This window comes from Mus musculus, chromosome 1, assembly GCF_000001635.26.
Source record: "Mus musculus strain C57BL/6J chromosome 1, GRCm38.p6 C57BL/6J".
Lineage (NCBI taxonomy): Eukaryota > Metazoa > Chordata > Mammalia > Rodentia > Muridae > Mus > Mus musculus.
Window position 1 is genome coordinate 53612115 of NC_000067.6, and position 13027 is coordinate 53625141.

Here is a 13027-nt window from a genome sequence, read left to right on the forward strand (position 1 = left end):
CCTATAGGCGGAACAACATTATGAGCTAACCAGTACCCCAGAGCTCTTGACTCTAGCTGCATATGTATCAAAAGATGGCCTAGTCGGCCATCACTGGAAAGAGAGGCCCACTGGACACGCAAACTTTATATGCCCCAGTACAGGGGAACGCCAGGGCCAAAAAGGGGGAGTGGGTGGGTAGGGGATTGGGGGTGGGTGGGTATGGGGGACTTCTGGTATAGCATTGGAAATGTAAATGAGCTAAATACCTAATAAAAAATGGAAAAAAAAAGAAAGTAGGATTAAGATAAGATTTAAAGCAATGTCTCTTTAATGAAGCATTAAAGCTTGCACTGTCATGTATTCATACATATAAATTGGCAGCCAAACTTCGTAATATGATAGTAATGCTTCTAATATTGATTCTAAAGGTGATAAATTGTTTTGAAATTGGGTTTTGCTTTCCCACATTTATAGTTATGGTCAAATATCGCAAAAGAAACTTAAAAGTTCTAAAATCTGTCCTCATGGCAGGAGGAACTAAGCTTGGAGCAGCCTCAGGGAGTTTTGTGTGACTTTCTTTTGTCTTACAAACGGTGCCTGAAGAAGCTCTCCTTGCCCCTCTTTGCCTCCAGGGAAATTTTCTTTTAGCTAAAAGAGCACCTTTGCAAATCTAGTCAGATGCTGTTTTAATAAAGTTCAAATTCATAGTTTATAAAGGGTCAATCAGGGCTGTAGAATTTATAAAGGCATTACAATTTGGCTTGCCTACTTTTTATATAGTTATTATAGATCCAAAAGTTTGGTTTTTTTTTCCTTTGCATCTTAATAATTGTAAAGGTTTTGCTTCTAGTGAGTTTGTAATAACTAGAAAATTTTGCCTCTAGGTATGGCTAAATGTAGATCTACATTATGTGAGAAAATTTTATCATTTCTGCTTCAATACAAGAAGCCAAGAGTTTGAATCTTTCATTGTATATTATTTCCTAAGTGGAAAATATTTTATTATCTAATGCCTCTCAAGGAAAGTTTACTTAAAACCTTAGCTGTCATTAAGCTAACCCTAGGCAGAACAGCTTTATCCTTATTGTAATCATGTATCTGGTTCCTGTTAATCCTTTTGAAGTCATTCCTTTGTTTTGCATCAGGTAATTTCTAAGTATTTTGCCTGCTGTGACTTCCTACCCCCTTTTATTATCTATATTCTTTGGCTCCCGGCAAGCCAGCTGGCGGCTAAGGGGTGGGGCCCTTGCGCATACAGCTTTCCCTGACCGTAGTGATGCAGGAAGCTGCTAAAAAGCGGGAGGCTTTGTAGCAAACTCAGGGGAGGGCCTTGCCTGCCACTGGCCCATGAGCCTCTGCCTGTCTCTGCTAGGGTAGCCGTATTTTTCCCACTAAGGTTCAGGGGTGCTCTGCCACCAAGGTGGAGGCCACGGAGCTACCCCTTGACATGGAGGTGGTGCACTGTCATTGGCAGCAGTGGCGGGCGCATCAGGCGCATCAGGCGCAGACAGGGCCCCAGTCCTGCTTAGTATGCAAACACCTTTCTTGGTCGCTGCGGTGGCAGTGGCAGCCAGCAGCCGAAGGCAGCACCAAAAAAGGCGTGCACTGCCTCCGCTTTGGAGATGCGGGGCTCAGCAGCTGGTCGAAATCCAGAGTCCTTTTCAGAGTGCCTCCGCATGGTGAGCGGCCAAAGTTGGGCCCAAGACCGCGGAGCCATGACAAGGCAGGTGAGTGGGGCTGAGGTAGCACTCACCTCAAAGCACAGTTTCTAAAATCTATTAAAACTACTGTGGTGCTAATAAAGAATTGTAAGATATATTCGTGTATTTTGGAAAACCTGTAACAAAAATTGTGTCTTAGGAACCTGACAAAATATCTGTTCCTTATCCCAAAAAGCATTTAATTTGGTTATTACAGAATATTAATAATTGATCTATTGAATATCATTTTAAATAAGATTGACAATCAATAGCCCAAAGATAGGTCAAAAAATTGTTTTTATGCATGCTTCTTTATCTTCTCTAAATTCATGCATGCATGCATCCCAATTATTGTGTTTAAAAACAACCCCTCTATGGGAAATAAGTACGTGTGAATTAGATTACACGCTTATTCTTTTGAGCTTCCCCCTGCTTCAGCACAGATAATTTAGTTGTGTGCTGCGGATGGTGTTTTAAAATGCTGAACAATCAAACCTTAATATACATTAATATACATTATAATTATATTAATAGTCAATATTATATCTCAGAGCTCACAATTGCTTAAGATTGTTCGTCCCTCAGATGCTATTAATTCTCAAATTTGCGATTTCTTATGCATATACAACTCATCAGAAAAAATGCTGTCCTTTTAAGAAGGCTGTTTTTGGACATTTAATAAATTGTTCTGGATTGCCTGGACATCTTAAAGCAATGCCATGCTAGATTTATATCTCAGGCAATCTATAGGTCCTACATATAAGATAGATTGGATATATAATCTCGTTCTTTATATATTCAAAACAGTTATGATTTAAGATAATATGTTAATATTCTTGGAAATTGTGCATGACAATTTCTTTGCTATTAGCGTCCTCAGTTACTACTTGTTTCCACATAATAGTGTTAATTCTTGAGAACTTATACTTAATAAATTGCTACAAATAAATGCTCTTTTTTTTGTTTTGTTTTGTTTTTTGTTTTTTTGTTTTTTTTTTTTTTTTGAGACAGGATTTCTCTGTATAGCCCTGGCTGTCCTGGAACTCACTCTGTAGACCAGGCTGGCCTCGAACTCAGAAATCTGCCTGCCTCTGCCTCCCGAGTGCTGGGATTAAAGGTGTGTGCCACCAGGCCCAGCAAATAAATGCTCTTATTTCTAAGTTAATAAATAAATAAATTATGCACATGTGACTATTAATAACTTTTCAAGCTTTCTAGTTACAACTGCTCTTCAAGAGAAACAATTGAAAGTGCAATTAGTCACTGCCCATGTTATATTAACACTGACTATAACAGTCAAGTATTTGAGATGTTTTGTCAACAAATTATTAATTCTCAAGGACAAGGTATTGTGGAACTTTAAAACTCTAGCTTCTTAAAAGACAAAGAAGGTGGAAAATATATCCCCGTGCATATTATTTATTGCATTCCCATGCACATTATTTAAATCATACTTTTATTTTAGAATTTTGAAATTTGGATGTTAAAGAACTTAATAAGTGCCTTATAGTATCTTAAAAGGATCTACTTATTGGCATATGGCTTGATCCTGAACAGCTACCTTATTAGGAAAGGGAAAAGCATAGGTTCTCTCCACAGAACGCTGCAGAAGCATGATGGCTAATTCATGTGACAAATTGGCAGGTAAGTTGGCTCAGTGCCCTGACTGAAGTAACAAGGATGCTAAATTGGGTACATGTTTTTGACCCATTCTTGCTTGCCATTTTTCCAATTTGGATTAGTGAAGCTGCCTTTCTTCAAGCTTTTTAACTTTATGGCAAAAAGAACATCAGAGACTGTGTATTCTGACTTAGAAGGATTAGTCATATAATATAGTCATAATGATTTTTCTCTTTTCTTCATTGTGACCAGTTATTCTAACTCAATCTTAGACTGGTCTAGTAATAATTCCAATATTAGAGATTCCTATTGAAGATAGCTAAAATTCCTAATTACCTAGCAAAGTTAATTTGGAGCTCAACCTCCACTTCCAGAGAATCTCTGGCCTTTCTGCTAATTCTCAAAGCCAGCTCCCCCACACCCAGAGCTCAGAGCCTGAGCTTGGTTATTGTTAATTTGCAAATGAATTGAGTACCTGGATTTCTTCAAAGCAGCTGTTATACTGTTGCCTTTCACTGTCCCACCTTTGTTTCTCAAGCAGGCCAGCAACTCCCTTCAGCCTGACTACAGCAGATGTAAAACCTCACCTCCAACAAGGCAGGTGGCAGTTATTAATTTTCATCAAGAAGAATTCTAAGTACATATTGTGGCTTTGGTCTGATTTGAGCATAAGGTGTGCTATGAGGGCCGGTTAGTCAATGATGGGCAACCAGACCCGGAATCATACCAATCTAAGACAGGGGTACATGCCAAAAGGCCGTGGCTGTTGATAATACACCAACAGAGCCATGTTTGTGTGAATTATTACACAAACTAGCTGCATGTAGCCTCCTATGATGGAATTGGATGTTTCTAGAAGGTCTGAGATCCTAAGGCAGGCACAGCCACCAGCCACCATAATTCCCAGGCAGGACTTTAGAGCATAAATAAATTTTATGCCTCAGTCCAGTTTTGTTTAATATTATTTAAAGGGAGGAAATGTTACCTCCTTCCAGCCTAGCTAGGCTGGCCTCAGACCATCTGCCTCTGAGGCAGAGCCACCTGCTGTGCTGCTTCTCATCACTCTCCTTTGATGTGCCACTACCTGCTACCTGCCTGAGGCCTAACCTGTTCTCCAAGATCTTTCAGCTGCAAACTGTGATTATCGTGGGTTCCTACTAAAAGGCTGATCTGACAACTTCAAAGGAACTTTGTGTGACTGGGAATGGGCCTCCCCTCTTCTTTATGAAGCTTGTTTGTGGATATTAAAGTTGAGTCTTGATCAGAATACAGTCTTGACTCCATTTCTCTCTTTACACACCTAGATTCCCTCATTTCTTTCTGTTACAAGATGCATCCCAGACTTGAACCCAGACATGAGAGCCGCAGGCTGGCCCCAACAGTGCAGGATGACCAGAGACAGAAACCTCCAAGTCAGTTTCCCTTGCTAGTCAAATGCATACTGAAGATGGCAGTCGAATTTAGCTGTATGCCTCTTAAGGTGAAATATAAACTGTTTAATACACATTACAAAGACAAACTAATAAAGAAAAACTAAAACAGTGAAGAACAGAATGAAAGTTGCATGTATTTAGCAGCCTTCTTTTAAGAAATTTTGATTAAAATCAGTTTGTGTGTTTTTATCATTTGCTCCCATTTGCCAGCTATCATGCATAGAGCTGCAACTACAATAGATGTCCAGGGGTTGTCTCTGACAATCTAGTTTCCAAACTTGGGGAATAGCACTGGTATCTGCATGCACTTTTATACTTTACTCTCCTTAAACTATGTTCAGTCACAAACTTCTTAAAGTTAAAAAAAAAAAGTAAGGGAGGGTATAGAGGACTTTTGGGATAGCATTTGAAATGTAAATGAAGAAAATATCTAATAATTTTTTAAAAAATAGTAAGATCAGTTTGTTGACAAGCAAAATGAGCATCTGAATCTTATCTGATGCCTTTGTCATAAACAGAGCAAAGGGATCCATACCTTTGCAAAACTAATAAAGACTACCCATTCCTTATAATGAATTCGACAGGATGCTACACCCTCTTCTGGTCTCTATAAGTACCTAGACATATGCACACACACATACACATGCACACACACACATACACATGCACACACACACATACACACGCACACACACACAAACACACGCATGCACACACAAACACACACATACACAGGCACACACACATAACACATTAAGGAATGAAATAATAAACTTGAAAATAGTAAAGGTAAAATGCACAATCAATCCCCAGAAGAACTTTGAGTTGAATGCAAAGGGCTTGGGTAAAAGTATAAACATTACATATTATTTTACCTCATCTGCTTTTCATAAGGCTTGATGAAAGGAGATCCTCGCATAGTTTGTGTTTTGATAATGTGGTCATCCAACAACATCTGAATGTCATCAACTGAGGACAAAATGTATGTCCCACTTTCTCTGTAGGGAAGAATGACAAACTCCATGGAGTCCCATTCAGTCATCATCTTATCCATGGCCTTTTCAAGAGAATATTCTTTGCTAGCTGCTTCACTGATGCTTCCAAATCTGTCTAAAAATGGCTCCAGGTTCATGTCTATGAAAGAGAAGACTGTAGAGTCATCCGAGGGCTGCAGAGGGTAGCCAACGATGGTAGACATGGCCTCCCAGTGCCTGGGGCGCAGACCAGGATTACAGAATACTTGGATGAGAGGGATGTACTGCTTGAACTCCTCAACCATTGAGTGCACTTTCTTGGTCATTGCCAGCGCATTTGGAGAATCATGGAAGACCTTCTCTAGCTTATACAGCCCTCTCCAGTAATTCCCAACATCTGCTTCTACTTGATCTGGGTTCACCTTGTGGTATGGTCCTTCAGTCCACCCTCTGTGTTTGGTACTAAACTCCACAGCAGTTTCATAGAGATGGAGATAAGGGTTCAAAGCGTCCTGGATCTTTTTACGTTGAGGATATGCTGATGGGACCCAGCCAAACGCCTCCTCTTCTGCATTGAACTGATCAATCTGAAAAGATGGGTGTTGAATAAGTGATTCTGAAGGTGACTGATGTTTAAAATGTTAAACGCCAGCTCTCCCTGAGCCTTAACAGTAAATTCAATAAGAGTACAGACTGAGCATTAATCTATTTCCTCTTTATTTTCTCTTTCAAATTAATAGGATTTGGGTATTTATGGTGTTCATATGTGTACATTCTGAAATGATTAAGAGCAGCTAATAAGTATTGTATTACCTCACCCTGAAAAGCTACTCTCCTGACAATTTTCAATTGTGATCATAGTTAAATATGACCAGAATACTATGTAATAAATCTACTCAACTTATTTCTCCTATTTAACTGAAGTTGAAGCATTTCATATGTTTTAATCAACATCTCCCAGTCCCTATACACCAGTAACCACTATTTGATGCATACTCTTACAGACCTAACTCTCCCTATCCCATCATGCAGTGTGAGCCTTGCTGTATCTGGTTTATTAACTGAACATAATTCCCTCTGGACTCAGCTAGGTTGTCACAAATGATTTATATTTTTAAAGACTAAATAACATTTCCCTATTTTTTGTGTGCATACTTTTTGGGCAATGTTTTGTTGCATTAGCTTAACATTAGTCAAATAAATTTGCAAATAAAAAAGTTTTACCCATTAAGACATATCAAAATTTGGCTTCGTTCATTGAAAGAACTTAAGTGCTTTGAATAAGAAGCATAGATACATACTATGGTAAACTGAAATAAAAAGGGTCTGTCTTAGTCAGGGTTTCTATTCCTGCACAAACATCATGACCAAGAAGCAAGTTGGGGAGGAAAGGGTTTATTCGGCTTACACTTCCATACTGCTGTTCATCACCAAGGAAGTCAGGACTGGAACTCAAGCAGGTCAGAAAGCAGGAGCCGATGCAGAGGCCATGGAGGGATGTTCTTTACTGGCTTGCCTCACCTGGCTTGCTCAGCCTGCTTTCTTATAGAACCAAGACTACCAGCCCAGAGATGGTCCCACCCACAAGGGGCCTTTCCCCCTTGATCACTAATTGAGAAAATGCCTTACAGTTGGATCTCATGGAGGCATTTCCTCAACCGAAGCTCCTTTCTCTGTGATAACTCCAGCTGTGTCAAGTTGACACAAAACTAGCCAGTACAGGGTCCAATTCCTAAGAGTTATTGATACAGTTCAGGAAAGAAGACTTAAATAGATGGAAATTAAACAGGAAAAACACTGCATAGCAGTAGCTACTAACACGTGTAATGTCATGTATGCATACATATGTGCTGTGCCTCAGAAGTGTACTGAAGCAAAACAGTCACAGGTCTGTCACAGAGAAGAAGCAAGCAGACCACAGCACAGGATAAATGGGAAGAAACAGGGGAAACATTTTCTCTAAGTTGTAAACTCAGTAAAGAGTATGTACAATCTATACAACTAAAAAGTTGCAGCTAGATATATCAATTAATCAAGTGACTTTGAATTCAGTGGTCCCTCTCATAACTAACCAACATGAAAGTTTATTTCTACCATTTTTATATGTTTGACCTATTTGAGATAATTATAAACTATTTAATTATCTAAGTGGACATTCAGGACTCTTAATGTAAGAAAAATACGGTTTGTTTACACCGTAAACTATAATGAAAATTGCATTACATGTGGTAAAGGATATAGCTTTACTCTTCCAGATTTTCTAATAAGCAAGCTGACTCTGACACAGCAGTGTGGGAACACAGTGGCCCAGTGAGAGACAATAGTGGATCCAATTTTAAAACAGCTGCACATGTATGAATACACAAAAACTAAACTAAACAACAATGAAATGCTATTACGTGTGTGCTTCTCTCAGTGATTACAGGAGAGCTACTATGCAGATGAATGGTGCAATGGGTGACAAACTGGCAGAGATAACATCTCCATCTTTAAAATAAAAGCTGAGGACCACAGAAACATGCCACCCACAGAGAGCCACCCTGCTGCTTCTCCTTGAAGCATGACTAGAAATGTGAATTGCTTCTATTATTCTCTTGCTTAATGCAACTCAACTGTTTTATCCATTTAAAAAAAAAGTCTCACTTTGTTACCTAGACTGGCTTCAGGCTTAAAATCCTGCGGCCTCAGCTACTCAAGTGATGGGAGCAAGCATGTACCAGCATGACTGGATGAATCTATTTCTTAAACGTGAATACTCAATACAAACACACTGTCTTTTTTTATTGGATCACTTCATTCTTTACAGATTTTAATTGTACCTTGTCCGCTGCTGCATCCAACTTGCCATTCAGCACCTGGGCCTTTTGCAAGTACCTCTGCACATCCAACAGGTCTCCAAATGCATGAAATTCTTCTACTTGTTTAGCATAACTCTCCAATTCCTCCACAAACCGCTCACACCGAAACTAATCAAAACAACACATGTGCTTATTATTCTTATAAAATAAAAACTCCTGGCTACCAAGAAAAATTTTAAGTATTTGAAAGGCTTACCAAAATTATTAGTATGGGTTTTTTTTATGACAAAATATAAAAGAAGATAACTTAAAAAATGACTGGGATCTAAAATCCAAAAAGAAACCCAAAAACCAAAAAACAAAACAAAACAAAAAAAAACCCTAAAATTTAAAATTAACACACTTAAAAATTCCTCTAGTTCCCTAGTTAATAAGTTGGCTCTATACAATGTAAGGAATTCTGGTGCAGTTGATTAAAAAATGTGTTAAAATTATATTCTTTAGCATGTTGAAAAACTGTTGCAATAAATGACTGAGCATTTGAAAAACTCGTAATACCAAGATAGGGTTAGAAGGAAGATCGATTTATTTAAGGGCTAGATAACTAGCTGCATTATTTTCCTAGCATTTGTAAAAAGTTGAATGTCTTTATTTATCTGTTGCCCAAACAGGTCTTGGATCAGCAACACAGAACTAAGATGTGTGAAAGTTATTGTCATTCTCCCATGAGCACTCATGACATGAGATGTACATAGCTAATAAACCCAGGTATGAAATATTAAAATTTTAATATTCTAACATAAAACAGATGTGTGTGCCTGGTGCAAAAACACTTATTATAAAACTGTCTTAGGTAAACTATTCCAAATTAAATGAGTCTAGAAATATCTATTAATGAAATATTAAAAAGTCAAATCTAGGTTATTCAAAAATAGGATCTTTTTTCTATGTCATGAATCCTAGGTTGGTTCTGTCCTCTTTTCTCTTGTTTCCCAGGAAATTCATTGCACCCACTTGATGAGTGAAGGGAAATAAAAGGAAAACTGTGCCAATATTGTGTGTAGACTTTTGAAGTAGGATACTGTACAATGAAGTACAGATAGTTCTGGACCAGATAGGAATTTTCTAAGAGTCAATTATTGTGTGGTTTAAGTATCTTATCTTCATTATTCACGATTTCCCATTTAAAATGTTGGAAATAGCCAGGTGGTAAAGTAGAAATATTAGCCATAGTTTAAAAATAAAACAATTTCAAAGCTATGAACTAGTCTCCAAATAATGTAATTTATAAACGGAATCTTCTTTGGTGTAGTAGAAAAACAGTTGGCTTGTGGTCAAAGAATATCTTAACTGGCTGACCTGAGTCAATCTTAAGAATTTTAGGTATCTCTATAAAATAATCCTGAAAAGTATAAAGCTGAAATTTTTAGTTGATTTATTCACATCTAAAGTGTTTTATGTTCTGTAGAGTGCTGATGGCCCTCTGAAAGACATGTTTGAATGTGTTCCATGGTCATGCATCAGAAATAAACATAGTAAAAAATGGAACACCAAGAGTGGACAGGGTCTAAAGGTGCTGGTCTCATGTATGCAGTAATTCTGTTGCCATGGAAGCAGATTAACAGGAGTGGGCTCATAGGGAAAGGGTGGATTTGACCACTTTCTCTCCCTCCTTTCCCCTCTGTTATTCTCTTTCTTGTAAATGTGCCCTCTTAATCCCTTGCCTTCCATTTTCAGCCAAGGGATGATATAATGAGGCCTTCGGCCATGTCGGTCTCTTGAATTTGGACTTCTCATCTTGCAGAAATGTAAGTAGCAAATTTTTGCTCTTTATCAATTACCCAGCCACAAGTCTTGTGTTATAACAGCACAAAATGGGCTGAGATACTGTGAGCCATTGACTGCACTAGCCAGTGGGATAGAACTAGAGAGTAAATAGAAACAAAGCTCCCAGGAGCTGGCCATCTAGTGGCAGATAGACGCAACAGTAATAACAGCGATTGGGTCATTAATATAGTAGAGATGTGTTAAAGGGTCTAATCTGAGCAAAGGAGAAGCTACCTGAAGTATAGAGGGCATCTTGGAAAAAGCAACTGAGTGTGACTGGCATGTGTCAGGGCAGAGCGCTGCAGAGTGCAGAGATAACATGCAAGGTGGATGTGAGAGATGCACAGAGCAGAGAACTAGAGGATGCTTGGAGTTCACACGTCAGGAGTGTGCTAAAAGTGGGAAACTGGCCTAGAAGGTAGGTAGAGGTAAGCTGCAAAACTTCCAAGAAAAAAAAATGGTAGGTATGCATTGTGTTCAAGAAAGCCAGAGTGACCGTGAGACATAAAAAGCATGTCAGCAGGAGATCTTGATGTTGGAGCAATAAATATAAAATAAACCAAAATCAAAGCAAACAAGGCAAAAAACCCTGAACTTAGTACCACAAACTGTCTTATTAATGGCCACATGTGTGCAATGCTTTCCAGCATTTTCTCTATTCTACCTTTGAAAAAATCATGAAACGATCCCACATCAATCAGGGCACTTGAATCACTCCTTAGTCCTCCATTAGGAGAGACCCAGCATGTGTACACCTTCTGAGATTACAGGGGGAGAAAGCTACAATGCAGGGCCCGTGTAACAAAGAAGTCTGTAATATTATACATGAGTTAAAAATCCAAACATTCGCAAAAAAAAAAAATGGGAGCAATTTGAAAAATCTATAATGCCAACCTTAAGGAATTCTTGATATAGTTCTGTTTTCTCTTTAATGATTTTCCTGTGCTCGTCAAAAATCTCCCCCATTCTGCCATACCACTGGAAAACACTCTTATTTAGTCTGATGTCTGCAGGAGAAAAGTTGACGCACTCGATAAGGAAGGCCAGGCAGATTTTAGAATCCACTAGTCTCTGTCCCAGCTCCAACATGTCAGTTGTCTCCAATTTTTGAACATGAGCCTGAAGGAAAGCAAAGGTTACAGACAGCATTGTAAGGGAGAACTCTTACCCAACATGCCCTGTGGTAATACACTGAATAAATACATACAGATGCATCAGAAAAGTATGGCTCAGAACTGGGGATCTCCACACAATTTATTCTCAATTACTCCACCCACTTCACTAAAATAAGAGAAAGAAAAAAGTGAGAAGATACTTAACAATACACACATGCACACACATATACACATGCACATACATATATACACACACATATATCCATGCACACACATATACACATGCACATACATACACACACATATATCCATGCACACACACATATATGCGCACACATGCACACATGCACAAACATGCACACATGATTGTGAGCTCACACATTCACTCACGCATACGCACATGCATATGCACATACACATATTCACACATGCACACACATGTACACACTCACACACACACCCACTCATACTCTCTATCTTTTAAACACACACAGCAATGGAAGACCAGGAGGATGCTGTGTATCCCTGGATGATAAAATCAGATACCACCTGAGTGACTTCACTTTTTTAAGTATTATGCTTTGGGCCACCAAATGTACCTGGCACATTTGCCAAGTGACCATGGGGCAGACACAGCTTTTACCATCATGACATTTTCCATCTAATGAGAGAGATGGTCATTAGTCAAATAACTGCAAATGAAAACTTTTGACATGGACAGCACTGTACCAAGAGGCCTGCTGCTGCTGCTGCTTGCAGCATGTCACAGACTTCCAAGGCAGCCAGACATGAACAGAAGCTTCCCACAAATACATGAGGTATGGCATGTGGAAAGGGGCAGGCAGAGGGAACACAGGTGAGGGTCTGAACAGATGCCAGGGCTGCAGCAGAGCGCTAATGGAGGATGCTCATTTTTAAGGAGTTATTCTTATTTCTAAGTATGTGCATGGTGTTGGAGGAAGATTAAAGTCACATGAGTTCAACTGCCCATAGAGGCCAGAAAGGGGACTCAGATGTTCTGGAGTTGGAGTCACCAGGGGTTGCCAGCAACCCAAAGTGAGTGCTGGGAACCAAACTCAGGTCCTCTCCAGGAGCAGTATGCATTCTTTTTTTAATCATTTATTATTTACTTTTTTTTTACATTGCAAATGTTGTCCTCATTCCTGGTTTCCCCACTGAAAACCCCCTATCTGCTCCCCTCTTCCCCTGCTCACCAACCCACCCACTCCCACTTTCTGGTCCTGGAATTCCCTTACACTGGTGCATAGAGCCTTCACAGGACCAAGGGCCTCCCCCCCCCCATTGATGACCGACTAGGCCATCCTCCGCTACATATGCAGCTGGAGCCATGAGTCCTGCCACATGTTCTCTTTGGTTGGTGGTTTAGTCCCTGGGATCTCTGGGGTTACTGGTTAGTTCATATTGTGGTTCCTCCTACGGGGCTGCAAACTCCTTCAACACCTTGGGTCCTTTTAAAAACTGAGCCATCTCCCTAATCCCAGAAGAATAGTTTTAAATTGAACCTGGATCCCACTGGGACTTTCTGGTCTGTAGTCAACTGGCCAAATCAACTGAAGG

At 39.4% G+C, this 13027-nt stretch overlaps 1 protein-coding gene across 3 annotated transcripts in view; it reads right to left on the reverse strand.

Annotated features, from left to right (window-relative positions):
- Positions 1 to 13027, reverse strand: part of Dnah7a (dynein, axonemal, heavy chain 7A) — a 310307-nt gene that overhangs the window by 215120 nt on the left and 82160 nt on the right. For all 3 annotated transcript variants that reach the window (XM_006496179.4, NM_001252070.1, XM_017321900.2), the window contains 3 exons: positions 11229 to 11453; positions 8529 to 8675; positions 5611 to 6296 (listed from right to left, as the gene is read on the reverse strand). In XM_006496179.4, coding sequence (XP_006496242.1) covers positions 5611 to 6296; positions 8529 to 8675; positions 11229 to 11453 — 1058 coding nt within the window. The remainder of the gene's footprint in view (positions 1 to 5610; positions 6297 to 8528; positions 8676 to 11228; positions 11454 to 13027) is intronic.